The 25,982-nt window shown below is 42.7% G+C and overlaps 1 protein-coding gene across 7 annotated transcripts in view; it reads right to left on the bottom strand.

Moving 5' to 3' along the window:
* Positions 1–25,656, bottom strand: part of NHSL1 (NHS like 1) — a 340,732-nt gene extending 315,076 nt beyond the window's left edge. For 6 of the 7 annotated variants that reach the window (XR_009543767.1, XR_009543766.1, XR_009543768.1 and 3 more), the window contains exon 1: positions 24,964–25,656. Coding sequence is in view for 3 of the 7 variants with exons in the window: in XM_060167495.1 (XP_060023478.1) it covers positions 24,964–25,246 (283 nt within the window). In the remaining 4 variants the exon portion in view is untranslated. The remainder of the gene's footprint in view (positions 1–24,963) is intronic. The other variant, XM_060167491.1, reaches the window with a different exon arrangement.
* Between the last annotated feature and the right edge of the window lie 326 nt (positions 25,657–25,982).

The following is a 25,982-nucleotide window of genomic DNA, read 5'->3' as shown; positions in this document are numbered from 1 at the left end:
GCCTCTAGCTATCACTGAGTTCAGCTGTGGTCTGTACAAGTCTTTTAAACTTTAAATTGTCATTAAAAGAATTTCAAGTTAATTTGACAAAATTCACTCTAATGACAAGAGGATTTCATGGGGCTAGCAGGAAGGAACAGAACTTTGGAAATGTTTCCTTTCTTTTATATTTACAGGTGTACCCTTGTTCTCCCACACATACTAAGTCTACAGCTGTACTCGAAGCAAGACAGGGCTGGAGTAGGTAGTCAACAATTACACATACTGACAAAGGCAAGAGTATAGGGAAGTAGCTTGAGATACTTGCACTAATTCTTAACTTTTATCTTACAAAATCACTCTCATACTTCTCCTGACTACTAGTGAAAGTGTAAATAAATTTAAGACACTTCTGAATGGCAGCTGGGAAGGAGAGTATTTCTCTACAACCGAAGAAAAGCCAAGATAAACCTGGGCATCTCCTACCAAATTATGGATCTGGAGTTAAGAGAATGATGCTCTAACATCTAACGATTGACCCATTGAGGATTTAAGAGCCTGAGAATTACAAAAATACACAGTATTAAAAATCCTTCGTGACATTTTTACTAATTATGTTAACTGAATACAACCTTGAGTCAGGCAAGTACATAGCGAGTTAATTAAGAGAGGGAGAGTTACTTTTCCCTGTCACACCCGTTCTAAAATACATAAGTTGGGGCTTCCCTGGTGGCGCAGTGGTTAAGAATCCGCCTGCCAATGCAGGGGACACGGGTTCGAACCCTGGTCCGGGAAGATCCCACGTGCCGCGGGGCAACCAAGCCCTCCAGCCACAACTCCTGAAGCCCTAGAGCCCGTGCTCCGAAACAAGAGAAGCCACCACAATGAGAAGCCCGCGCACCGCAACGAAGAGTATCCCCTGCTCACGGCAACTAGAGAAAGCCCGTGCGCGGCAACGAAGACCCAACGCAGCCAAAACTAAATATAAATAAATTTATGAAATACACAAATTGTATGATATCCTTCTTTCACATAATACCTCACATTTTTTTTAACATCTTTATTGGAGTATAATTGCTTTACAATTGTATGTTAGTTTCAGCTTCACAACAAAATGAATCAGTTATGTATATACATATATTCCCATATCTCTTCCCGCTTGCGTCTCCCTCCCTCCCACCCTCCCTATCCCACCCCTCCAGGCGGTCACAAAGCACCGAGCTGATCTCCCTGTGCTATGCGGCTGCTTCCCACTAGCTAACTACCTTACTTTTGGTAGTGTATATATGTCCATGCCTCTTTATCGCTTTGTCACCGTTTACCCTTCCCCCTCCCCATAGCCTCAAGTCCATTCTCTAGTAAGTCTGTCTTTATTCCTGTTTCACCCCTAGGTTTTTCATGACATTTTTTTTTTAAATTCCATATATATGTGTTAGCATACGGTATTTGTCTCTCTCTTTCTGACTTACTTCACTCTGTATGACAGACTCTAGGTCTATCCACCTCATTACAAATAGCTCAATTTCGTCTCTTTTTATGGCTGAGTAATATTCCATTGTATATATGTGCCACATCTTCTTTATCCATTCATCCGATGATGGACACTTAGGTTGTTTCCATCTCTGGGCTATTGTAAATAGAGCTGCAATGAACATTTTGGTACATGACTCTTTTTGAATTATGGTTTTCTCAGGGTATATGCCCAGTAGTGAATACCTCACATTTTTCTTATTCCTTTCCTGATGCAAAATACTGTGTCTTTTGTTAAACATCCCCATGACTGAAGACCCTGGAGTCCAGGGGTTTTTACCTGGCAGATTTAACTCCAACTAGCAGTGGTGACCACACCTCCGTAATTCCCCTTCTGCGGCAGCACACTCAGGAGCAGCACTATGTTTTTATGTCATTTGTCTATTTTTCCATTTCCTCTACCTCTTAATTAGGCTGTGCTGGAACCTCTAAGACTTCAATTAGCTATAACTTGAGTCTGAGCACAGAAGATTTCACTGATGTGTGTCTTAGTACTTCCATTTGAATACTGAACGAATCGAATGCACAAACCTGATTACACAGAAATGTTTTTTATAAAAGAACTCCTTCCTTGAACTCTGGGAAAGAAAAATATAGGACTCTGACCACACACACAGAAAGGCAGATTCATTCAGTTCCACATCCCCCTTAATTTATAAATACCATGAAAACTACTTTAAATTTATCCATATATTTTCAAAATTCCAACAACTGTTTAACGATCTTTAATCAAAAAATAAAAATGGTTAAACAGGAGAAAATTTAAATTTCATTTCTCATATTTCAGATTTACCTTTCATTACATTTGTTAACTGCAGTAAACAGAGACAAGAAATACCAGGACTGATCTTATGAAACCATGTCTCAGTTAAGTTTCTAGAATGTCCTGGGCTTCATGGAGAAAGAACTAAATCTAAGTAGGAAAAAGAGTCTTGAATAATTTCAACGAGGAAACACATTTATTCCTAGAATAAAACTGTTTTTCAAAAAATTGATCTTAGAATAAACGATAGTCCTTTATGTTAAATGAATGTAGCTTTATGAACAATAACAAAAACAGAAATAACTACCATAGCTTTCATAGACGTTTTTCCATTCTAAAAGCTTTCTGGATTATCATGAAGTAACGTTACAAGTGTAGTTTAATTGTAATCCATGAGAAAAATTCAATTTGAGGCTACAATAGTTACTCTTTTAACATTTCTTACCAGAGACGCATTAAGATACTAACGGAGATGTTGTGATCCTGGTCCTTGGGGAACCATTATTTTTAACTGATAGTTGTATCACTGGTAATTGTTTGGACTTTCATGACAATATAACATGATTGGATGTGCTATACTCCATCCCCCCAGGATTGGGGTTGGGGATAGTCCTTTGGTCTTACATATTGTACTATGGTTCCTTTAAAGAAGATTCATAGTCATTTGACTTGCCTCCTCCCATCATTTTGCATTTCAAACAAACAAGTGAGTCACTCACGAATGCTGCAGGACTGGCTACTCATATTCTGGATGCTTGAGCATTTTGTTCAAACAAGCCTGGATAGATGATGACTATTAATTTATCCTGGTAGAATTACTAATAGGCTTAACAAGTTGAACAAGACCTTATGCAGAATATTCAAAACTTAAGAAAAAGGAACCCGTCCTAGAAAGGGTAAAAAAGAAAACCGCAATCGGTCAGTCACGTACCTGTACATGTTGCAAGAACGCCTTTCATGGTCCTCTCCTACACCACTGGAATTAATATATATTGGTAAAACATTTCTGGAGGGCACTTAGGTAACATGTAGCAAAAACCTCCGTTAAAAATAAAGCTGGCTACCAGTGACCCAGAGATTTTACTTCTAAAAATTTATTCTTAGGAAATAATAGTTAAGTGTAGAAAGATATATGTGCAAATATATGCACTGAGCCCCTGTTTAAAATAGAAAGGAAGAAGACAAGAAGAAGAAGAAGGGGAAGGGGAGGGGTGGGGAGGGGCGGGGGAGGGGTGGGGAGGGGCGGGGGAGGGGCGGGGAGGGGAGGGGGAGGGGAGGGGAGGGGGAGGGGGGAAGAGGAAGAGGAGAGAGAGTAGATGTCCAATAATAAGGGGATTCATTAAGTAATATATATTTCCCTGGAATGGAATACTACACAGGTATTAAAAATTATGTACAGTTAATAACAGCTAAAGGTGTCATGACATGTTTACTTGAGAAAAAACAATTAACAAAACAGCATATACAATACGCTATCATTGCATATGTCTGAGTAAATTAAAAATTCCAGGTCGATCTATACCAAAAAACGTTCATTTTTTTTTGTGGGTGATGAGATTACAAGCATTTCTTTTTCTTTCCCAATGCTTCTATGTTTCCTTGAAAATGTCTCTAAGAAATATTTTAAAGTCTAGCTTTATCTGGCCATGACTGGTGAAGTCATATCTGAGTAAATATTTGACAAATTGAAAACCAAATACTGATTAGATAATGGTTTGCTGTGGTATCCAAATGACCATAATACATTTCACACCTGCCATCCAATAGAAGACTATGATCCGGAAGACGCTGCCGATGTGCCTGCCAGCCTCTCTGGTTCCGTTTGGTCACACTTATTTTCCATTTTAGTATGTCTTCTTTCAAGCTCCTTCTAGTATCAGTCAATGATAAACTCTTTCACTCAGTAGACACATAGTGACAAATTCTTATGTGCCCACTAGGCTGGCTACCCAAGCTACACAAGCTAGTAGGAGCAAGTCGTAAGTTTCAAGAAGCTTGCAGATTCATTTGGGGAAACAGGCACACAGGCGAACAATTACAATAACATAATGCCCAAGAGGGGCGCACACAAGGTACTACCTAAGCAAGAGCAGACTCGGAAACTGCCTGAGAAGTGGAGAATTTAAATTGTCTGTCAAAAGACTCCAAAACCGGGGATGACACTAAATGCTAAAGAATAAGCTCAATAAATAGAAAATATTTACAACTTGCCTCTAGCCATGTTAGAGTGTATGTGTGTATGTGTAGGTATGTATGTTGTGTGTATGTGCTTGTGTGTGTGCATGTGTGTGTGTGTGTGTGTGTCCACCCATCTATCTAGAGAGAGACATTTATTTTAAGGAATTGGTTCATGCGGCTGTGAGGGCAGGCAAGTCTGAAATCTGCAGGGCGGCCGGAGAGCCGGGGAAGACCCGACATTACAGTCTGGAGGCGGAATTGCCTCTTCCCCGGAGGACCTCAGTCTTTGTATCTTAAGACCTTTAACCGATAGGATGAGATCCTCTAGACACATTATGGAGGGAAACCAGCTATACTCAAAGTCTACTGATTTCCGTGTTCATCGCACTTGAAAAATACCTCCACGGTGGCACCTCGACTGGTGTTTGACCAAACATCTGGGCACCACAGCCTAGCCAAGTCGACACAGAAAATTAACCATCATGAACGCCAAGTCAGAAGAGTGGAATAAGAAACAAATACAACGAAATAAACAGTTCTTTGGCCCTTCATCTTCATGTTGTCGACTTTCCACCTTCCCTTTTCTCTCCCCTAAATTCAGTGTTCGTTTCTCAGTCCTTGTGTCTGCTGCCCTGGATGTGAGGGAGGAGGGCTTTCAGAAACCCTTGCCTTCTGCACCGTGCCACAACAGACAGCGACTTAGCTTTCTAACAATGCAGAATCGAATTCTTGCACTGCTTTACTTCTGTGGCTTCAACTATCACCTCCACACAGATTAAACCCAAAATCCATTTCAAAAGAACTCACAGTGCCAACTATTATTCTGCTCATCATCCCTCTGCAGCTTAAACCCTACAAGTCAAAAAGCTAACAAGGGCTTCCCTGGTGGCGCAGTGGTTGAGAGTCCGCCTGCCGACGCAGGGGACACGGGTTTGTGACCCGGTCCGGGAAGATCCCACATGCCGCGAAGCGGCTGGGCCCGTGAGCCATGGCCGCTGAGCCTGCGCGTCCGCAACGGGAGAGGCCACAACAGTGAGAGGCCCGCGTACTGCAAAAAAAAAAAAAAAAAAAGCTAACAAGACTACCCAACAAAACCAGTTCCTCCTTCCTGACTTTACCTCGACTGTAGCTGCATCAACATGCTACACTACAGGTCACCTGCTCTCCACACCTGTTCGTCAGGCTTGTCCTTTGCCCCTTCCCACCGATGCCTAACACAGTGCCCAGTGCGTCATACCACACGTGTAGTTGAATGAATACACGGGTGTTGCACCCAGTCAGTTGTCATTCTTGTAAATTCTATTCTAAAATATTGTCTCCTTTCTTTTTCTATTATCATTACACAAATACAAGCCAGACCACTTTATCCTCATCCTCACTTGTTTTTAAACTCCTGTCTCAGGTTTCTATTTCATCTCGTACATTACAACACTTAAATCTCCTTAATTAAAGGTATAATCCTATCACCCCTCTATTCAAATACCATTAATTTCCCTATTGCCCATTGAAATCAACATCTTGTTTTTCTACCTAGTGACCAAGTCCCTCCCAATGTGAGCTCCAGATTCTCTCTGCAGTTATTCCACTACTGTATTCAGTCATGAATTTAATAAATACACGGTGTCTAGCTGGGGGATGAATCGATCTGTAAAACAGTGCCAGCTCTCAATGCACTTTATCTGCAAGGACACACACAATAAAGAAGGAACACGACATCAGGTGCAGCTGCTCTAAGATGGGTAGGTACAGGGTGCCGTGAGAACGCAGCAGAGTGGACAGGAACAGAGGCAGTACACAACATAGCTCAAATGCTACCTCCTTGCAAGAGTCAGTAGATTTAGTCAGATTGACAAACTGTAGGAAAGGCCATGCAGTCGAAAACAGCAGCAGTTATCATTTGGGGGGTGAAAGTCAACAAGGAATCAGAGTACGTTTATTTAACTAAAGATTCAGGAAAATCATCTATTATAACTAAACACAATTCAAATGGCACATCAAGTATCATGTCTGATTATAAAGTAAGGAGATGAATTAAACACACACACACCCCTAGGAACTGCTATACCCAGATAAATATCATCTTTTGAATTAATGATCTTGAGACATTTATTCCAGGAATAACTCTGGAAACTCTCACTATGTCAAAATGTTCAACACCTGAAGAGCTTGAACACACACCTTATCACCAGATTTCTTGCCATAAATTTGCCAAAAACGAAATCCATGCAGTAACACCAGATATTATCAATACTGCTACACAATGAGCTGGGTACAAGGATTTTTACTGCATCGTGGCTTGAAATGATAAAAATTGAAAAAGAACCCAAAAGTCTATCCACAGGAGGATGACAAAACAATGTGATGGGAGCTATGAGGACAGACACCAAAATGCTGACTGTGATTAACTCTGCAGAGGGGGTGGCACCAGTGAGTGTGGGGAACAAACTCCTGTAGCATTGGCACCTTTTCAATGAGAATTTAATCATACGACTAATACACAAGCACAAACCAAAAACAGAAATGTGCTAACAGATTCCAGATTCAGTTTTTAAAAAATTCGACGCTTTTAGCAACAGCAACAACACTGGATGAAACACATACTCCCTCAAAATGACTACTATGGAAAGAACACTTTCACTGAAATGTACAGAATAATATTTTTATCAGGGTTTTTTTAGACGTCAAATTGCATCTATTTGCAGCCATTAGCGTTCCAGAGCCGTGTTCCATGGGAAAACTGGTGTCAACATCCCTTTAAAGATGGCAATTCCTTAGCCAAGGCCAAGAACTAGAACTGCGACTCCAGACAGAACGCTAAATGCAGGAACAGGCAAGCGGAGTCCCATTTCTGAACTTAATTAATAGCACAAGCATAACAAGAAAAACCAAAGTGGAATTTTAAAATGCCTATTCCTGGGCTGTTTCAGACTTCAAAGTCCAATAACAGTTTACAACAGCAACTCTTTAATTGAAAGCTTTTTGTAGGACAGTAAAAGGTATGTTCTACCATATAACAATGTCCTTCTTACTGAAATTAAAGAATATTTCTGTCTACAACTGGTCAATAGGAGGTAAAAGGAAAACAATGAAGCAACTTCTGGCATTGTTAAAAAAAAAAGACTGAAATACTGGAAAACTTCAACACTAAGAATTGCTTTCTAGTCTACATCAAAATTTGGATTTTCATGTTTTGTCATCATGTGGGATAATGCAAAAGTCATCTAAGTGAAGCCTGGGTTCTGCTGTAAATAAAAAATTAAGCAGGATAGCATGACCATCACTCAACACAACATAATTTCTCTTGGAAAGAGCCAAATGGAAACGCATATACTTGAGACATTATTCTAAAGAACAGGGAAAGAAAAGGAGGATAAAATGTCAATGTTTGGTCAACCACAATGTTTTCAATTCTCTTCTAGAATTTCATTCTCTCACCAAATCCCAAGTAAGTCAAAACGCAAAGCATCTAACAGAAAGAATTTCAGACCCTTTAATTGCCTGTTCAAAGGAATATATCTTTATTTTGTTCATTATCTTCTCTAGTTTCATATCCTTTCCATACTCTCATGAACATGAATTTAGAAAGGCGAATATCAAGTGAACAACCGGAAAATATCCGTGATGTTCAAATCCTTCTGTTATACACCACCTGCCAATAGTAGTTGCATCTTAGGGTACAGGACTATGAAAAAAGTTCATCACTTATGGAATTCTATAATTGTAACAGCTAATATTTCACTCTTCCTATGAAGTCAGGAAGACATTCTAATACATGTTACACACTGTGTGAAAACCTTAGAATCACTGGGAAAGAACTCTTACAATGGACACATATGCCAAGTGTTAACCAGCATCGACAGTCTCAACTTTAAACAAGACTCCAAGGAAAATATAACTCCTCTTTAAAACCCAAAGCAGAGAAATGCCAGCTGCATTCAGTGACCAAAGTCCTACTATATAATTTCTGAAATCACCAGAAATTCTTACCCTATTTGTCCATTCTACCTGATGTCAGTTCATAGCATCCCAATGTGAGAAGTTCCTTAGGAATTTTAAGAAAAACAAACAAAAAATCCTCTTTCTTTACTTTGGATTCTAGAGATCATGTAATCTCATTCACCTACATTTCAAATGATAAAACTGTAGCCTAGAGAGGTGATATAACTTGCCGACGTGTCATAGTGTCAAGCATTAGAAGGTAAAATCCTCAAAATTCCAACACTCTTCCAATGTCACCCACAGATACTGTTTCTGGATCTCTGTCTGCACATCCATGAGTTCACGTAAAAGAATCTTAAGCAGCATAAGGCAGCTCCCATTGTTGAGGAATTAGTATTTTTGTTGGACTTTAGAGATAGATAACATGAAAGGCAAGCCATTTTCTAATTTTTATTATTAAGTAGAAAAGAGAGACATTTGGAAAGAAAGGGATTTTTAACTCAGCCCGGAAATACAGGTACCATTTTAGATACATAGAGAGGAAATGGTTCTAGGATAGAATATGACCCACGTCCATAGGTTTTTTCACATGAGCCAATCCCCGCTGCTCATTTCCATGGCCATGAAGCCAGCTCTCATCAAAGGAAGCATGAAATGAATCACCATAAATCCTCTACAGCCACAGGGAAAAGTCAAAGCGAGCAGTGTAACAACGCTTAGCAGTGACATCCTTGAATGCTAAGGACAATACATTACCCTTAAAGGTGTTGCAGTAACTATGTATCAGCCAATGAAGAATTTTATCACTGCCTCCACCTTATGATTTTCTTGCCCCTTCATAGTTATTCCTCTGACCACCCACCACTCAACAATAAGATTTAAAAAGTAAAGCATTTAATTATTATCTGTGACCCAGGAAAATTAAAACCCACAGTATACTAACAGGATACTTCAGCTTTGTCTAGATCTGCAATGCCATCTGAAAGATGATGGTTTACTTCTAATATAAATGGTTACAGCAAAAACATCTGAACAAAAGGGACATTACGGGTAATTCAGAATCCTTTCCAACTCTTCCTGAAACAGATACTCACCATGGCTCAACTTAAAGTACTACATATGACTCTCAAAACATGAAATATATTCCTTTTCAAAGACTGTCAAAACTGTACCTTTCCTAATTATGCTAAATACTAGATTTTGGCTATTCATACATTTTCAATGAGAAAGCCTGAGAAATAAGCAAAGTGGTTTCCCAAGGGAGAAAATATTTCACTAGAAAAAAAAATTATTATTATTTGGTCTTGTCCCATCAATATAAACAGACATTTATGTAGCTAAGATTTAAGTGGCTAGAACAATTTCTAAGACTCAGCACTTTTTACCTCTTCTCTTTCTCCCTTCATTTTTATAGCTACAAAGGAAACTGTCAAGATTCATTTCTGGCTACAGAGATGGGGAAGCCCAGTTCCGTATAACACAATCGTTGCACAGTTCTAAAAGCTCTTCGTCGAGTTTTTTTCAAAGTTCAAGTTAAAAAACAGAAGTTCATTTTCACTTTGGAAATCAAACTTGAAAGAAAAATGTGACCTCCCAGAATTTAGTTCCTTCCAAGGAACTCCCTCAAGGACATAAATTGTTAAGACATGGCCACTTGGGGAAAACATTTTCAAGTCTTGTTTGACAGGCGAAGCTACATGGGAGTTGACAGGAGTAGTTTTTTTTAACAAGCTCTAGTCTGTCTTTTCTTTACATGTTCAAGATGATTTAAAAACATGTACTTTACCAAAAGCTTGCTGGATTCTATAAACAATTCAGATCCTTTTCCAGAGAATGCTGAGTGGAAGTGGAAAGGATCTTTAATGCTTTACATATTGTTTATTTAAAAAACACACACACACAATCTTCGAAAAGAAATCAAATGTAAATGCATGCTCATATAAAACTGGTAAGTAAAAGCAAAAAAATAAGGATTATAATAAGTGGGTTTTTAAAACTGATAAAACTGCTGACCCTCATCCATTTAAACTCTCCTAGAAAAAGAGGCACTATAAGCAGCTGCCTATTACAAACACTCAGCTTGAAATGCTCTGCATAGAGTTGCCAATCGCCCCACATGAACCTGCAAGGCTGCTGGTGGCTTCGCCTTCCCAGACCCAGCCTGAACTTCTCGACTGTAATGAGTGCCCACAGCCAAGATCCTGCTAAATAAGCACAAGACCTAAAACGTGCTCGGTCGCATACACCTATGCACCCTGGAAGCCACCCTACCCTCTGCTTCCAAAGCCTTATAACTCACACAGCCTGCTATCACAAAACCATAAAGTCTACCTTCCCTCCCCTCCAAAACGGAATTTGGAGGCCTGATTCAAACCATTCATGCTATAGATGAAGCCAGTGTCACACAGCCTAGGGAAAGGGTTCGGAGGACAGAAGAATGTGATCTTGTATCCTGGTTGCCATTTATAATCCATTTTCCCACAGCAAATTCTCATGTGATGATTACACCCTGTGGCACTGTAGGTCTGGGTATCTATATTTCAGGTTGAACAGGCTTTTGGGGATTGCCCTGTGTCCTGAGCCTGGTCATGCTTTGGAAACATGGTTTGTAAGAGGAAATGTATTACAAATTCAAAACAACTTACAAATTAACTTTTGTAACTTGATAGGTTTCTAAATTAGAGATTATGTGTGTAATAAAAACAACTCATTGGAACTCAACAAACCAAAAGCCCTAACTAACTTCATTTTATCTCATCCCAGTTTGAAAAGACGAAAATGACATCAAAACTCATATCAAAATGTAACCAAAACACTATTTTTAGAGAACATGCTGAATAAATTTAATCCAATATTCTAGACCTTCAGAACTGAATTATCATGATATCCAAAACAATGATCTTAAAGTCCCACAATCAACCCAATTATCAAACCTAATTATCAGCTATCTAGAAAACTAAATCAACCAGAACACAATTAACCAGAACACTCATCAGGAAACTTTACACTATTAGGGTCCAAACAAATAATTAAGTCCAAAGTCTTAACTTTATTTACACTTCAATTTTGAAATACACTCAGAAAAAAGAAGTTAAAAGTTTTTTTAAAATAGTAAGGGCGGGGCTTCCCTGGTGGCACAGTGGTTGAGAGTCCGCCTGCCAAGGCAGGGGACACGGGTTCGTGCCCTGGTCTGGGAAGATCCCACATGCCGCGGAGCGGCTAGGCCTATGAGCCATGGCCTCTGAGCCTGCACGTCCGGAGCCTGTGCACCACAACAGGAGAGGCCACAACAGTGAGAGGCCCGCGTACTGCCAAAAAAAAAAACAAAATAGTAAGGGCCAATCCAAAGTACCTATCAGCTAATATTTCCTGTTTGTATGGGCCAGGCACTGTTCTATGTATCTCATTTTATCCACACAACTACCATTAACACAATACCCATTTTACCAAGGAGAAAACACAGCACAGAGAGGTTAAGTAATGTATTCAAGGTCACACAGCCTGTCTCTTTACTAGGCTCTGCAGCCATTATCAAACTGCTTCAATTATCTTTGACCTCTCCAAATTACAGTGGATTATACTGTACTAACAGCTAATTTATGGACAGCTTATGTAAATAAGAAAATAATCAATGGAAAAGCTGAGGATTCCACCACCAGCAACAGAACACCAAGTACTCAATATGTTTATGCTTGTATATTTTTCTCACATTTATTCAAACATGTAAGTCCCATCCACAAGTAAAATTTCCCATGTCTGCCTTAAGTTTTCCTAGTTACGTTTTTTCGTTAGGAGGCACTCACTAAAATATCGAAATGGGGGTTTTATGTAATCAGTATTTAGAAAGAATAATCCTCTCCCTTCAGATTTTGTTTAGAAACTGTGTCCCTACCCTACGATTGTGGTGAGTCACCTCCCTGCTCTCTAGATGCTGTTTAAAGTTCCTGGGAACAGGGAAATCAGAGAGGCTGCCCTTAGCCCTGAGGATGATGAGCAAGCCCAGGGGGCAGGTTATTAATCTCCAAAGAGCTAAGGCCAGCTAGCCCGTGTGCATCCGAGGCACAGACTGGCAGGGTTCCAAGACTCTTAAGGCAAGACTCCCATTGTATGTTAATGAAGTGTGCGTTCATAAACCCGAACTGCCCTGGGGAGGCGCAAGCTTGGTAAAGGGCCCTCTGGGGATTCAGCTTTTGCAGCCCCAGTCACTGCCCCAAGCACAGCGCAGGTCTCTAAGATTCACTCCTCTGGCCCCGGGGCCAGCTGATACTGCAGACAGTGGTTCTCAAACTTCAGCAACAGAATCACCTGGAGGGCTGTTGGCAGCACATTGCTGAGCCCACCCACATGGATTGACTTAGTAGGCCTGGGGCGGAGGCCAAGATTTTGCATTTCGAGCAAGTTCACAGGATATGCCAGATGCTCCTGGCCCAGGAATCACACTCTGAGAACTGCTGATTTAAGTTAATGGTTATGGATCTCAATTTCCATGGCCGCCGCCACCAGCAAGCACCACGCGGTTAAAGGTATTTTCCATTAACACAGGTAAATGTGCTAGAGAGTGGAGTATCAACAAGCTAGTCTCCTCCTCCATCACTAACAAGTAAACTAAGCCATTTCCTTGAGGTATAGGCTTGAGAGAGCATGTTACAGTGTCACAGTATTTAAATACAGCAAGCTTGGGGAGAGAAGGGAAAGGCAAGAAGAGAATTTGCCCCCTTAACATAGCACTAAATAAAAATAAGCCTGGGGCTTCCCTGGTGGCGCAACAGTTGAGAGTCCACCTGCCAATGCAGGGGACGCGAGTTCGTGCCCCGGTCTGGGAAGATCCCACATGCCGTGGTAGAGGCTGGGCCCGTGAGCCATGGCAGCTGAGCCTGCGCGTCCAGAGCCTGTGCTCCGCAACGGGAGAGGCCACAACAGTGAGAGGCCCGCGTTCCACAAAAAAAAAAAAAAAAAAAAAAAAAAGCCTGAAATTGAATTTGTTCCTATATCACCTCTCTTCTGACACTGATCATGAATATCTGGCAAAGGAAAAGAGACCAGAAGATGGGACGCATTAACAAAAAGACTTTGTATTTAGAGACGAGAGCACCTTTCATCAGCGCAGCTCAAACAACCAGCCAAACTTTATTAATTCTCTACAGATTCACAAGAGCACTGTCACATGGGCTGCTAATTCACCTCCACGGGTCATGCCACTGGGCTAGTGGCAAAATGATTAAAAATAACCAGAATAAAATAGAAAATACCTATCAACCCCTAGGCATATTCAGAAATTTTTCAACATTAAAATAAACTTAAAAGTTCACAAAAATTAACTAAAATTAAAAAAATGTTTAAACACAGAACTCACCTATACCATATTTTGTCTCTACCACTTACCAGTTCTGTGACCTTGGGCAAATTACCTTACCTCTCTGTGCCCCTCAGTAAAGTGGGGGTGGTAATGTCTCTCTTACACCGTTTTTATGAGGATTAATGAAACTGGCCCACAGTAAGTAGCCTACAAATGTTAGCTACAAATGTCATCCCATCAATGTTAACCTAAATACTTATTATTAAGCGGACTGGGCAATTTACAAGCAATATATTTAGATTATGTGAAATGTACTAATGGCACTCAAAGACATTTCTCCCACCCATTACACACCTTCATCCCCTGCCACTCTTATCATAAGTGAATTTGCCCCATCCCCCTATTTTTCCACAGACTATTCATTTTTCAACTAAACCATCCAACATTTACAATAAAAGGAACAAGGTTAATCCTCATCTTTCCACAAAACAAGAACCAAAGTTGCAGCAAGAGATAGTTGACAGACCTTTGTTTTTAAATCTTGTTGAGCTTAATCTAAACAGACCCCATATGTTGCCAAGACAAGGTGCCTGCCAAGGTGAGAAACCTTGAGACAGATTTCTAATTGCCATTTTGGTGAAGGGAAAAGGGAAATGTTACTTGTGTTTCAAGGGAAAAAGAAATGTAACTTCAGAGGAAAAACAGCAACATAGTATTTATTAGTACAACAGGAAGGCAGCTCAACTAAAGAACCAAAAAAGAAGGAAGGAGACAACTATCTTTTTTTGGTTGTTGTTTGTTTTTGACAACTATCTTTTGACTCAACGATCTGTTTGCTGCAAGGATACAGAGAACCGTCGTATTGGGCAAACAATCTTAGACATAAAATATGAATTTTTCAAGCAGATGGGGATAATGACAAAGACTTAGCAATCCACTGGACTAACGGATAAAACTCCAACACATCCTCTCCTAGACACTACTCATGAGTGCAATTGACAAGTTCTCAAATAACTAAACACAGAACAAACCCTAGGAAGCACCAGGAGAACAAAAAAAAATTCTGTCTGCTTGATAACTCTTGTGTGAACACACAGACCCCTGGGAACATCATAAGGACTTCACTTGGGAGCCAAAGCAAAGTAAGAGATTGTCAGAGAGATGCACCCCAATGCTTCTCCTATTTAAAACAGCCTCTGAAAAAAAAAAAATAAATAAAAAAATAAAAAAATAAAACAGCCTCTGGATGTCAATGACCTGGGGGAAATTCTCACAATATAAGCTAGGTTTTAAAAGATCAGGACAAAAAATTATATAGCGACAGTGATGTTCCCTGTTCTGTTAAAAATGCTATCTATTGCTATACTTATAGATAGATCCATACATATTTATTAACCAGACAAAAAAAGGGGAAATGGACACTCCCTAGGTTGTAATACTTTTTCTTCTTTATATTCTCTGTACTTTACAGGTTTGAAATATTTGATGAATATACATTATAATTTTATAATCAGAACTATTTGATGACATACTTTGCAAGGCTGAAAGCTCTTTAATGTACTTTTATTTACACAAAACTACACGGTAGGCTGTGTAATTCAATGATTAAGTTTCTGAGTCTACACTCATGAATAATGTTTAAGTTAGTCATTTCTGTACTAATTCAGTACCAACCTTTGGTCTAAAGCAGGCTGACAACCAGGAAAAAACCCTCAAATGTCTATAGTTGCTTCATTCAAATGTCTATGAGTGTCACTCTGCACTGTACTCTGCACTCAAGGTAGATACAACCAAGACAGTGAAGTTAAAAATACCAAGCAGACCTCCGCATCATATGCATTTATTTAGCTAATGAAGTCACTATCTCAGAGTAAAACATTCCACACTAAAATTCAAATGCAGCCCTATATCAGTAATAGCCCCCTCCCACGTCAGGAAGTAATTCACATGCAGCATGCTGGATATCCAGATAAAAGGCAGAAAATGCCCACTTTTAAATAAACTCAACTTACACTGTGTTCTTACAAACATTTAACAGAAGCCCCTCCTCCCTTTTCCTTTGTTAATACAGGAAAAGATTAATCATCTCTTGGGAAGCTCATATTTTAAATGTATCTAAATCAAAGCACTGGCAATAAAAAACATTTAAGAAGGTGCTTAGATTAACAATCCATTTCAAGGTTAATTAATCTTGTTTTTCCCAAATCAACTGCATTCTCTGACAAAAAAAAAAGAGTTAACTTCGATTTTACAAATAAAAAAGAAACTGGCTTAAAAGACATACAGAAAAATAATGAAAATAATCACTTTGGATCACATATACAAATAAAGAAAGGCAATAGGACAATCCAGAAATTATATATCGATAGATAGCAAACGAAAGGAAAATAACATAAATTAACATTTTTATGTTTGCATGAAGAAATTCTGAAAGAATACAGAGAAGTTAATAAAGTGCTTATTCTAGTGCAGTGGGGGAGGCCATGGCAGAAAGGGGACAGAAGCAGGAGTGAGACTTTTCAATGCATAACTTTGTATATATTTTCTTCAACAATGTAACTGCCTATTCAGTAAATGAAATGAAAAGTTATGCTAAGATTATTTGGAATGCATCATGATTTTCCACCAACCTTAGCCCTCATACAATGCAGAAGTAAAGAATTCCAGCTGTAGAGTCAGGCTACCTGGAGCTCCCTGACATGCCACCAGCTAGCTAAGTACAGCTGGAACATCCTGAGAGAGGGAAAGGCGGCTCCCTTGCCTAGATGGTGGTCACAGCAGCCAGACCATCGCGGGGAAATGGCAGAGCGCCTCAACGGTCATTCTCAGATGCCAACGTAAGTCAGGCATGAGTTGGCTGTGCACAGCATAGCCTCCACTGAACTCGATTTCCTTTGCTATACATGGTGCTCTCTGAGTCCGCGGAACATTTCATCGGATGTCTAATATAGCCACGTAGCAAGCCCCCATTTCATTCTACCATGTGTTTCTGCCGTTTTAATCAGCCAGTTACTGCACAATTCTCCACACAGTACTTTACCAGCTTTTAATCTGAAGGGGTAAAAAGTAGAGGAAAAGAACAAGAGAGGATTTCCCTGCAGAATAACCAGAAACAGTTGTTTGTTCTCCCCAAGCAAGACACTGCTTTCCTCTGGGGGTGTGGGTGGGTAATTTCTTGTGAAACAAATCAGAAGAATAAGTGAAAATAAAAGAGTATTAATGGAAGAAAATTCCCACCATCCCACAGGGGGAAAAAAAAAATCTTATTCCAGAAGGGAGGAAATAATGTTGTCAATAATGGTTAATTCCTTAATATTTACTTACATATTGAATCATTGACACCATACGGTAAAGTACCTGAAGAAGGACCCTGTTCCTCTTGTACCCCCCACAACTCAGCACTAGCAGAATAACCCCAAATACACTTCATGAATGGAGGACTAGCCCGCCATCTTCAATGGACCAGATTCCTAGCACGTAACACAGACTGGTGTTTCCAAAACTCGGTTAATCAGAATCACCTGGGGGTACTTGTCAGCCAGGCATGTTCCTGGCCTCACCCCAGACTTGCTGACTCAGAGTCTCCAGAATCCCTGGGAATTTGTTTTTAAACAGGGCCCAGGCGCATTTCTGATAACTCAGAAAGTGTGGGAAACACGAGGTGAATGGAATAGTGCTAACAACTGCCCTGTGTCCCGAGATGCCCAGGGAAAGCTGAGGTCTGAGCAGCTCCCCTCAAGTTCTGAGTGGGGATGTGAAATCAGGTAGGAGCAGGGTTTAAGGTGCTGACAGCTCCCTGGGCACCTGGGGTAAAGGGGACGCTCTTAGAGCTAAGCACCCAGTGGGAGCTGAGCTGGGTCTGCAGTTGCTACAAGGAGAAAGGAGGAAATGGAGGTGAAGAGGGCTCTCAGACATCCTCATAGAGGCCCCGGGAGAAAGGCTCGCTCCTGCAACCCCAGCTCCACGGGCCAGACCCCTGGGAGGCAGAAAGAAACCACCACCCTTCCCAGCTTCCTGTCAGGAACCACATGTACTTTAAGATCCTGGGCAGAACTCTCTGGTTTTCAAATGAGAAGTATCTGTATGTTTATCTCTGACCAAAGCTTCATCTTCTACGCTTCAGTGAGTGGCCTCAGACGGACTGGGCCACCTGCAGTAGTATATGAACATCCATGTACCCTCATATGCTAACTCAGCCTTCACTGTCATCAAAACAACAGCAAAGGCTAAATACACATTAGCTGTGTGCCAAGCACTGTGCTAAGTACTTCAGAGGCATGTCTCACATTTCTTGGCTATATGCTAATAGTTTGAGAGGTTTCAAAACCAAAAAAGAAGGAAAAGGGAGAAGATCAAAAGACTTAGAGTTTCCCCCGGTCTGCCCCCACTAGACACTTGCCAGGTTTCTGCCATATCCTCTTAGCATCAGCTTTCCTCATCTGAGTACAAAATACCATGACTTGAGGAGAGACAGTACCACAGAATGGTTAGGACAGGCTCTGGACACAGGTCTGCCTGGGTTCAAATCCCAGCTCTGTTGCTTACTAAGCTGTGAATGTGGACAAACAAATTATTTGTGGCTTAGCTGCATCATCTGTCAAACAGAAATAATAATGGTATCCATTTCCTGGAACTGGTGTACATAGTAAAGTGTCTGGCCTACAGCAAGTGCTCTGACATTAGTTGTCCTCACTATCAGACAGTACAAAGTTGCCGAAAAGACAGCCCAATACCAGAAACTGGAATTGTGCTGCTGCCTAGATACTGATACCACTAATGTCATTTTTTTGTTGGAGTGATGCTAAATGCTCTCACAGACATGTCATTTAATTCACAAGGAAAGGGACTGAGGCTGGGACCTCCAGGGCCTTTTCTCAGAAGAGCCCTCATTCAAAAACAGATGCTCCATCTCTTTTGTTACATTTGTCTAAAGTGCTGCTAAGGCGTGCAGCACAAATGTAACATCCTCTACCACAACCGTAACATCATCCAGCACCATCCTGCTGAGTTTGAACTTCAAATCTTGCAAAATTAATTCATTCCAGGATATAAACCAATTTGAGGAGAAACAGAGTTAAATAAATGTTACTAGGTGCTTAGTTAGGTGCAAACCATTTTATTTTATACTTAAAATGTGATTTTTTAAAACATATTAAAATGATAGCCAGAGGAAAACACTGTGTTATTCTTCTCTGTTTCTAAATTTTCTTCCAAAATATTAAGACTCTCAAAGATCTCTCTCCTATTATGTAAGTTTTTTCATTTGCTAGTCCCAATCCTAACACAATACATACAGATGAAATTTTAATACTGGCTCTTTCTCTCATATAGCGGAAAACTAGGTAGTTGCTAAATAAATCATTTCAACCTAAATGTAGATAGCTTTTTTTTTTTTTGCGGTATGTGGGCCTCTCACTGTGTGGCCTCTCCCGTTGCGGAGCACAGGCTCCGGACGCGCAGGCTCAGCGGCCATGGCTCACGGGCCCAGCCGCTCCGCGGCATGTGGGATCTTCCCGGACCGGGGCACAAACCCGTGTCCTCTGCATCGGCAGGCAGACTCTCAACCACTGCGCCACCAGGGAAACCCTAGGTAGCTTTTTAAACCAAGTAATTATAGTTTCAGTACCCAGGAGTCGAAAAGTAGATTGATGTTTCGGCTTAAACAATATATGCTCATAATTTTTTTCAAAAATAACTCTCTTTTTAAGAAATCTAACATATGGCAAATGCATTTAAACAGTTCTCTTTCCAAAATGATGTTATCACTTTTCAAAGATGAAGAGGAAGCTATGAATGGGCTATGGGCAGGATATACGCCAAATTTGAAACAAGTACCTACCTGATGTGTTTGGAAAATGACTAACCCCTCAAGATGTGAAGCTCCATGCACTCCACGTGGGTAAAATATGAGTTAAAGGAGTCCGTATGGTCATAAAGAATTGACTTTAGACACAAACACTTTTTTAGATGCCTAACGATAAGAATCGGAGAGAGATTACTGATCAGAGTTGTATTTACAAGGTCATCTGAGATACTACTATTACCAAATAGTAACCCCTCATTAGCATCCCAAAATGCCAAAATTGGAAAGGCCCATAGAGGTTATTTTAGACAAACTCTCTATTTTACAGATAAGGAAAGGAGGTCTTGAATAAGTTACTCCAGATCTGCATTAGAAAATGGCAGAGGTGAAGCCAGACTCAAGTCTCCCAATTCTCAACCGAATGAGCTTTCCTGTCTATTTCAGCACTCCTCCAAGTCCTCTAAGAACACAAGGGCACTTGTTAAGCCTACTGGAGACTCCGACTCAACAAAGCTTTGGAAGGATCTGGGAATCCGTAACTTAAACGAGAGTTCCAGGCAGTTCTTAAGGTCAGGCAAGTATGGGAAACACTGCTTCATCTCCTGCGGCCTCCTAAACCTGAGGTGCAATCTGGCCGCTCAGCTGTCAGTTTCTAGTAATACATTTAGGGACCATCCAGGGATTAGAGGTTGGTGGAGGCCTCATTTCCACACCAACATCCTCCCCAGCATGTGGTATGTTTCAATGAAAGCAAGTCTTATGCCAATGTCACCAGAAATAACAAACATTCATCAGCAGGCAGGCAGGCACAAAAACAATCACACAACCTGTTCTTAAGAGTACAGTGAAGTCTGTACTGTCTTCCCAACTCTGAGAAGCACCTTGCATGAAAGATTCATTCTGAGAAAAAAGCAAAGATACTCTGACATCAGGACCAGCCAACCCTCTGGTTGGGTCAGGAGAACATTCATTGTGAGGTAGGACAATGCAGTTCGACACTTAAAGCACCACCCGGAAAGTATTAGGCTATAGTGTCTGCCTAATACAGACAATACAAACCCATCCCTTGTTTATGCAAAAACAGTGCCCAAACGATCTTTCCGCCAGCAAGCTATCCTGAATGCCATTTATCTCACCTATAAAAATTGTGTACATTCTACCAAGGCCATCACGTATGGGCGCACATGCTGAGACCACACCAACCCCACGGAAGCACAGTTAACATACACTAAGGTGTGAATGGTGCCCCTACAGTCGTGCAACACAATAAACCTCTCTGAACTTAGAACACTTCTAGAATCTAAGAGGGTGAAAAATCTGCTTTTCTGGAGCTATAAGGGAAAAAAGCCAGCAAATCATCTTTTCTCCAAATCTGTTTCGATAATTACATTTTGTATTCACCCAGGAAGCACTGTTAAGGTGAAGTTTGGGACTAGAAATCAGAAGACTCAATGTCTGTATATGTATACCTCTTACTAATTCCAGAACTTCCATTTCTTTGTCCATAAAACGGATATACTACAACCTGGCCTTCCTACCTCGCAAGAACTGAAAAACATTCTTTCAGTTATAAAAGTGCTACATAGTATAATGTTATTATTAATTATAAAAAGAAACAAATCAGGGTTTAAAAATAATACAGGACTGTTAGATTGAGTGTCTACTGATTTCTGTATAGAAAAGTCTGTTTCGAATATTTACAGAGCCAAGATGTAACTACCCAGATTTCTGGCCACTGTCACTATTCTTAATGGGAACTTATTTTGTCAGCAGAATTAACAACATTTGACTTTTATGGAAGTATACTCATAACCTTAAAGAGGCAGAAAGTTTACTTTTTCATCTGTTTTTAAAGTAATTCTCGGGACTTCCCTGGTAGCACAGTGGTTAAGAATCTGCCTGCCAATGCAGGGGACATGGGTTCGATCCCTGGTCTGGGAAGATCCCACATTCCGCGGAGCAACTTAGCCCGTGTGTCACACTACTGAGCCCGCGGGCCACAACTACTGAAGCCTGCACACCTAGAGAAGCCACCGCAATGAGAAGCCCGCACACTGCAACAAAGAGTAGCCCCCACTCACCGCAACTAGAGAAAGCCCATGCGCAGTAACAAAGACCCAACGCAGCCAAAAATAAGTAAACAAAATGTTCCCTTTAAAAAAAATAAATTAATTAAATAAAATAAAGCAATTGTCTTGTTCATGCAGACTTGCAGCAGTCAGTATAACAGTCCCTCCCAAAGTTTTTTTTTTTTTGCGGTACGCGGGCCTCCCACTGCTGTGGCCTCTCCCGTTGCGGAGCACAGGCTCCGGACGCGCAGGGTCAGCGGCCATGGCTCACGGGCCCAGCCGCTCCACGGCATGTGGGATCCTCCCGGACCCGGGCACGAACCCGTGTCCCCTACATCGGCAGGCGGACTCTCAACCACTGAGCCACCAGGGAAGCCCCCTCCCAAAGGTTTTTGTAGTTATTCTTCCTGACACTGAGCGCTAAGAAACTAAATATTAGTTCAGTTCAAATATCGATTGAGCTGTCGCATTCCAGGCACTGTTTTAAACTTTGGAAAAACAAAGATGCAGCCATCCTTGACCTCAGGAGCTTGCTATCTAGCAGAGGGGAGCAGAAATGAATAGAGGATTTCAGCCCACACTGGTAAATGTGGGGATGGAGGGACCGAACAGATGCCTATACTGGATGCCATGGGAACCCTCCCTCCAACCTGGTGGTGTTGGGGGAAGCATTAGGGGAGTCTTTAAGGATAAGCAGGAGGGAAAAAATGATGTATGCTATCCCCAATTATAACAAAAAAATTATTTTGTATGATTACCTATGAGATTTTGAGGAATGGCAAACTTGACTAAATACTTCTCAGAATTATTGAGGCAGGGCTGGCCCACAGGACTAAAATGCTGTTTCTGTATTGGAAAGATAAAAGCGTATACGTTTTTTAAACAGCTCCACTCACACCCGTGATTATAGTAGAGACCCATCAGGCAGTGAAATATACACTGCTGCTGCACTCTGGCTTCTGATAAACTGTTCAGTTCTGTTACTTGCTCCTTGGGAGACTCATTACAAGGTTTATCTGACAAGAAGGATGAAATTAAATGGTCATTGTCATCCTTGGGACTGTTTATGGAATGTATCTAAATTGTTCCCCATTCCCACGTAACCCTAAAAGGGGCAGGATATATGCAGTGGGACAGGAGGCGAGTCAATCAGGTCTGGGCTCCAGGCCCAGCTGTGCCATTAGCCCACCACCTAACCTGGGGCTAATCACTTCAACTCTCTTGGACTCGATTTCCTCCCTTGTTAAGAGTTAATGGAAGAGATGTCCTTTACAGGCAGTTTCAAGTCTAAAAGTCTATGCGTCCATTGTAATGTAGCATGTTATTCTCTAGACCTGCCTAAAAGGGGACCAAAATGACTTCAAAATGTAGCTTTTACATAGGAACAAGACATTAAAAAAAAAAAAGAATCCTAACAGAGTCTAAATAAGATGAATGCATGGTGTTTCAATGCGTCTTAGCATATAAAAAGGTTAAGTGAGTGAAGGTGAAAACCCACAAAAACACCATGTCTTTATAGTTCAGCTTTCTTCTCTATATGTGTACTTCTACTCTCAGACATAATTATATTCAATAAGTGCCTTCCTTCTGAATCATTAAAAAAAAGGATGAGCCAGGTTTTGCAGTATGAAATCAAAGCCAAAGATTCAAAGAAACTTGTGAAAAGTTTTGAAGTGAGTTACTTCAGTCACTAATCGGGACAACCTTAGTTAATTCAGGGAATTTGGGGGATTTTGACTATGAACCTTAGCTATTGCTGCATATGTATGAAGAGAAAAGTGATACGTTCAAATGTAAAACAAAACTGGCAAAAGAAGGAGTTCTTGACCTCCAGGGAGTTTTCTCTTGTCTTTCAGTTCCCACAATAGATCAGTTCACCTAGCAGTCAGATCTGCCTCATCACAGCATTCTTCAAGGGTGAAATTCTCCTTCACCTACACACAGACACTCTACACGGGAAAGGCATAGAAGCATCTAGTGATTACTGAGATGACAATGACATTCCACTAAGACAGTATATCCTGATGCATGAGGTCAGTATTCACATTAAGTAGATATATTCTTGTTATGTCCAACAACTTTATGAGACCACTTTGACTCCCCCCCCCTTTCTAACTTTCTTTTTTGGTGGAGGAGGAATGGGGGGAACTCTCCCTGGTTGAGAACAGCCCACAACTTATAAGGATGTGTTGACAGCAATATCAGAGAGATGAACTGTAAAATCATCACATAACTTCACAACTTGGAGAAAGATGTGTTACAGCAAACAATCTCACCAGTATTAAAGTACTGAAAACTTGAACTGTTCCAGTTGTAAAGTGGTAAAATAGAACTAAGCTTTTTAGCAAGGATGAAAAAAAAAATGTAAACCAGCTATTCAAGATTGCATATGAAGTGATTCTAAGAGACAGTATTTCATCCAGAGCTGCTGAAATCTAGGCGTGTTTTACACCAACACCTCCCCTCCCACCCTGCAATTCATCAACCATCTCCACTTTACTCTTTACACTGAGGAATATGACCAAGTCCATGTACCAAAAGGGGAGAAACCACATAAACATCACACTGAAAGTTTCTCTACTTTGGGCCAACAGGAAATTCCAGTTACTTCATTCACTGGAGCTGGTTAAGCTGCTGAAATGAAATAGATGCTTGGAGAGATCACTACCTCAGGACAGAGACTTGATTTTCAGAGTTGCAGGAGGTTAGACAAAGACGAATGGGATGCTGAGTTTCACTACAAGGTCAAGGCTCCCTGAATTATAAAGAGCTGGTGGGTCAGTGAAGGGGCCGGGGGTCGGGAAGAGGCAAAAATTAGCACCAAAAAAGAAAACCCTGAACTAAAAGCGGACTTTTGTTTGTACTTAGGTAGGAGCACCGGTCAGAGAGGTGAATGCAGCCCCAACGCTCGCTGAGATCCTCAGATTTTCACAAACGGATCCTCCTGAAGTCTCAAGGACTAGAAACATCGTTAAGTCCATACCTATGTGGTACCCTGCTTCCGCAACAGACTACCTTTCCCGGACCCTTTTCCCACGACCTCGGCTCCTCCTCTGCCTACAGCGCCCCCGGGGCTCCTCTCAGCCTCCCACACAAACAAGAGGGAAGGAGCGGACAGTGGGACGGGGCCAGCCCAATTCTCACACTCCATCAGGGCGCCCACTCCTTCGAGGCGGCCAGGAACCTTCGGAACCCGAGAATGCCACACGCGCCCGCCACCTGCACGGCCGCCGGGTCTCGGGTCCCGCCGTCCCCACTCGAGAGCCCGACCCTCGCGCTGGGCCGGGGCTCCGGGGCTCCGCGCGGATGCCCGAGAGCCGGCTCGGGGCCGCCAGGGGGCGGGAGGGAGCAGCAGGCTGGGCGCCTCCCCGCCTCGTTCCCCTCCCCCGAGCCGCTTGCCACTCACGGATTTTCACTCGGCGGTGGTCGAGGCGCGCGGTGGCGGCGTGCAGGGCGTCGAGGCGGCGGTACAGCGCTGCGGTACGGCGGCCCAGGGCGGCCGCCTGTCCCTCGAGCTCGCCGAAGATGTCCCCGGCGCAGCGCGACAGGTCGGCGAGTTGCTCCAGCAGGCAGACCAGGGCGTGCGAGCTGACCTGCTCCAGCGAGCGGAAGAGCGGCGCGCCCGCCGCCCCGGCCGCCTCCGGCTGGCGCAGCCGCGCGGGCTCCACGGTCCTCTGGTGGAAGGGCATGGCCGGGCCGGGCGGCGCAGGCGAGCGCGGCACTCAGTCCGGCCCCCGTCGGCGCGGGGCGCCAGTCCGCATCCAACACAAAGAAAAGTCCGGGCGCGGCGGGGCGCCGAGGGGGCAGCCGGGAGGCTCCTACCCGCCGGGGAGCGGCGAGGCGGGCGGGCGGGACGGACCGACGGGCGGGCGGGCGGCGAGGAGGAGGAGCGGCGGCCGCCCGGGGAGCCGCGGGGAAGGACTCCGGAGGGTCCCAGCGGCGGCCGCCTGGCGCCCTTCCAGCCGCCAGGGTTCCCGGGCCGCGCGGCCAAAGGAAGTTCGAGGAGCAGCTCCCGGGCTGGGGGCGCGGCGGGCGAGGCAGCGAGTGGAGACGCGAGTCCCGCTGAAGTTTGCAGGGAGGCAGGAAAGAGCCGGCGGCTCCTTCCCTCCCTCCCGATTGGAGAGGGAGGAGGAAGCGGGGGAAGTGCCGCCGACACCGGGCGAGAGGGAGGGGAGGCGAAAGAAAGGAAAGGGGGAGGAGAAAAGGGCCGGCCCGGGGAACCACCTGCGGCTCCCGCGGCCGCCGCTCCCAGCGCTCGCGGGGAGGTGGTGGCCCCGCGCCTGGACGTACCCTGGCGGGCCGGGCACGGCCGCCCGGTCTGGGGGTTCCCATGTCGCCGCCCCACTTCCCGTCAAAGCACCCCCGGCGGTTGGGCAGAGCCCTCGCCGACCCCCGGCCCCCGCCCGGGGAGGGGTGGGGCGCCGC

This window comes from Lagenorhynchus albirostris, chromosome 12 (genome assembly GCF_949774975.1).
Source record: "Lagenorhynchus albirostris chromosome 12, mLagAlb1.1, whole genome shotgun sequence".
NCBI lineage: Eukaryota > Metazoa > Chordata > Mammalia > Artiodactyla > Delphinidae > Lagenorhynchus > Lagenorhynchus albirostris.
The sequence above is the reverse complement of the archived record's forward strand: the minus strand, read 5'-3'. Positions and strand labels throughout refer to the sequence as shown.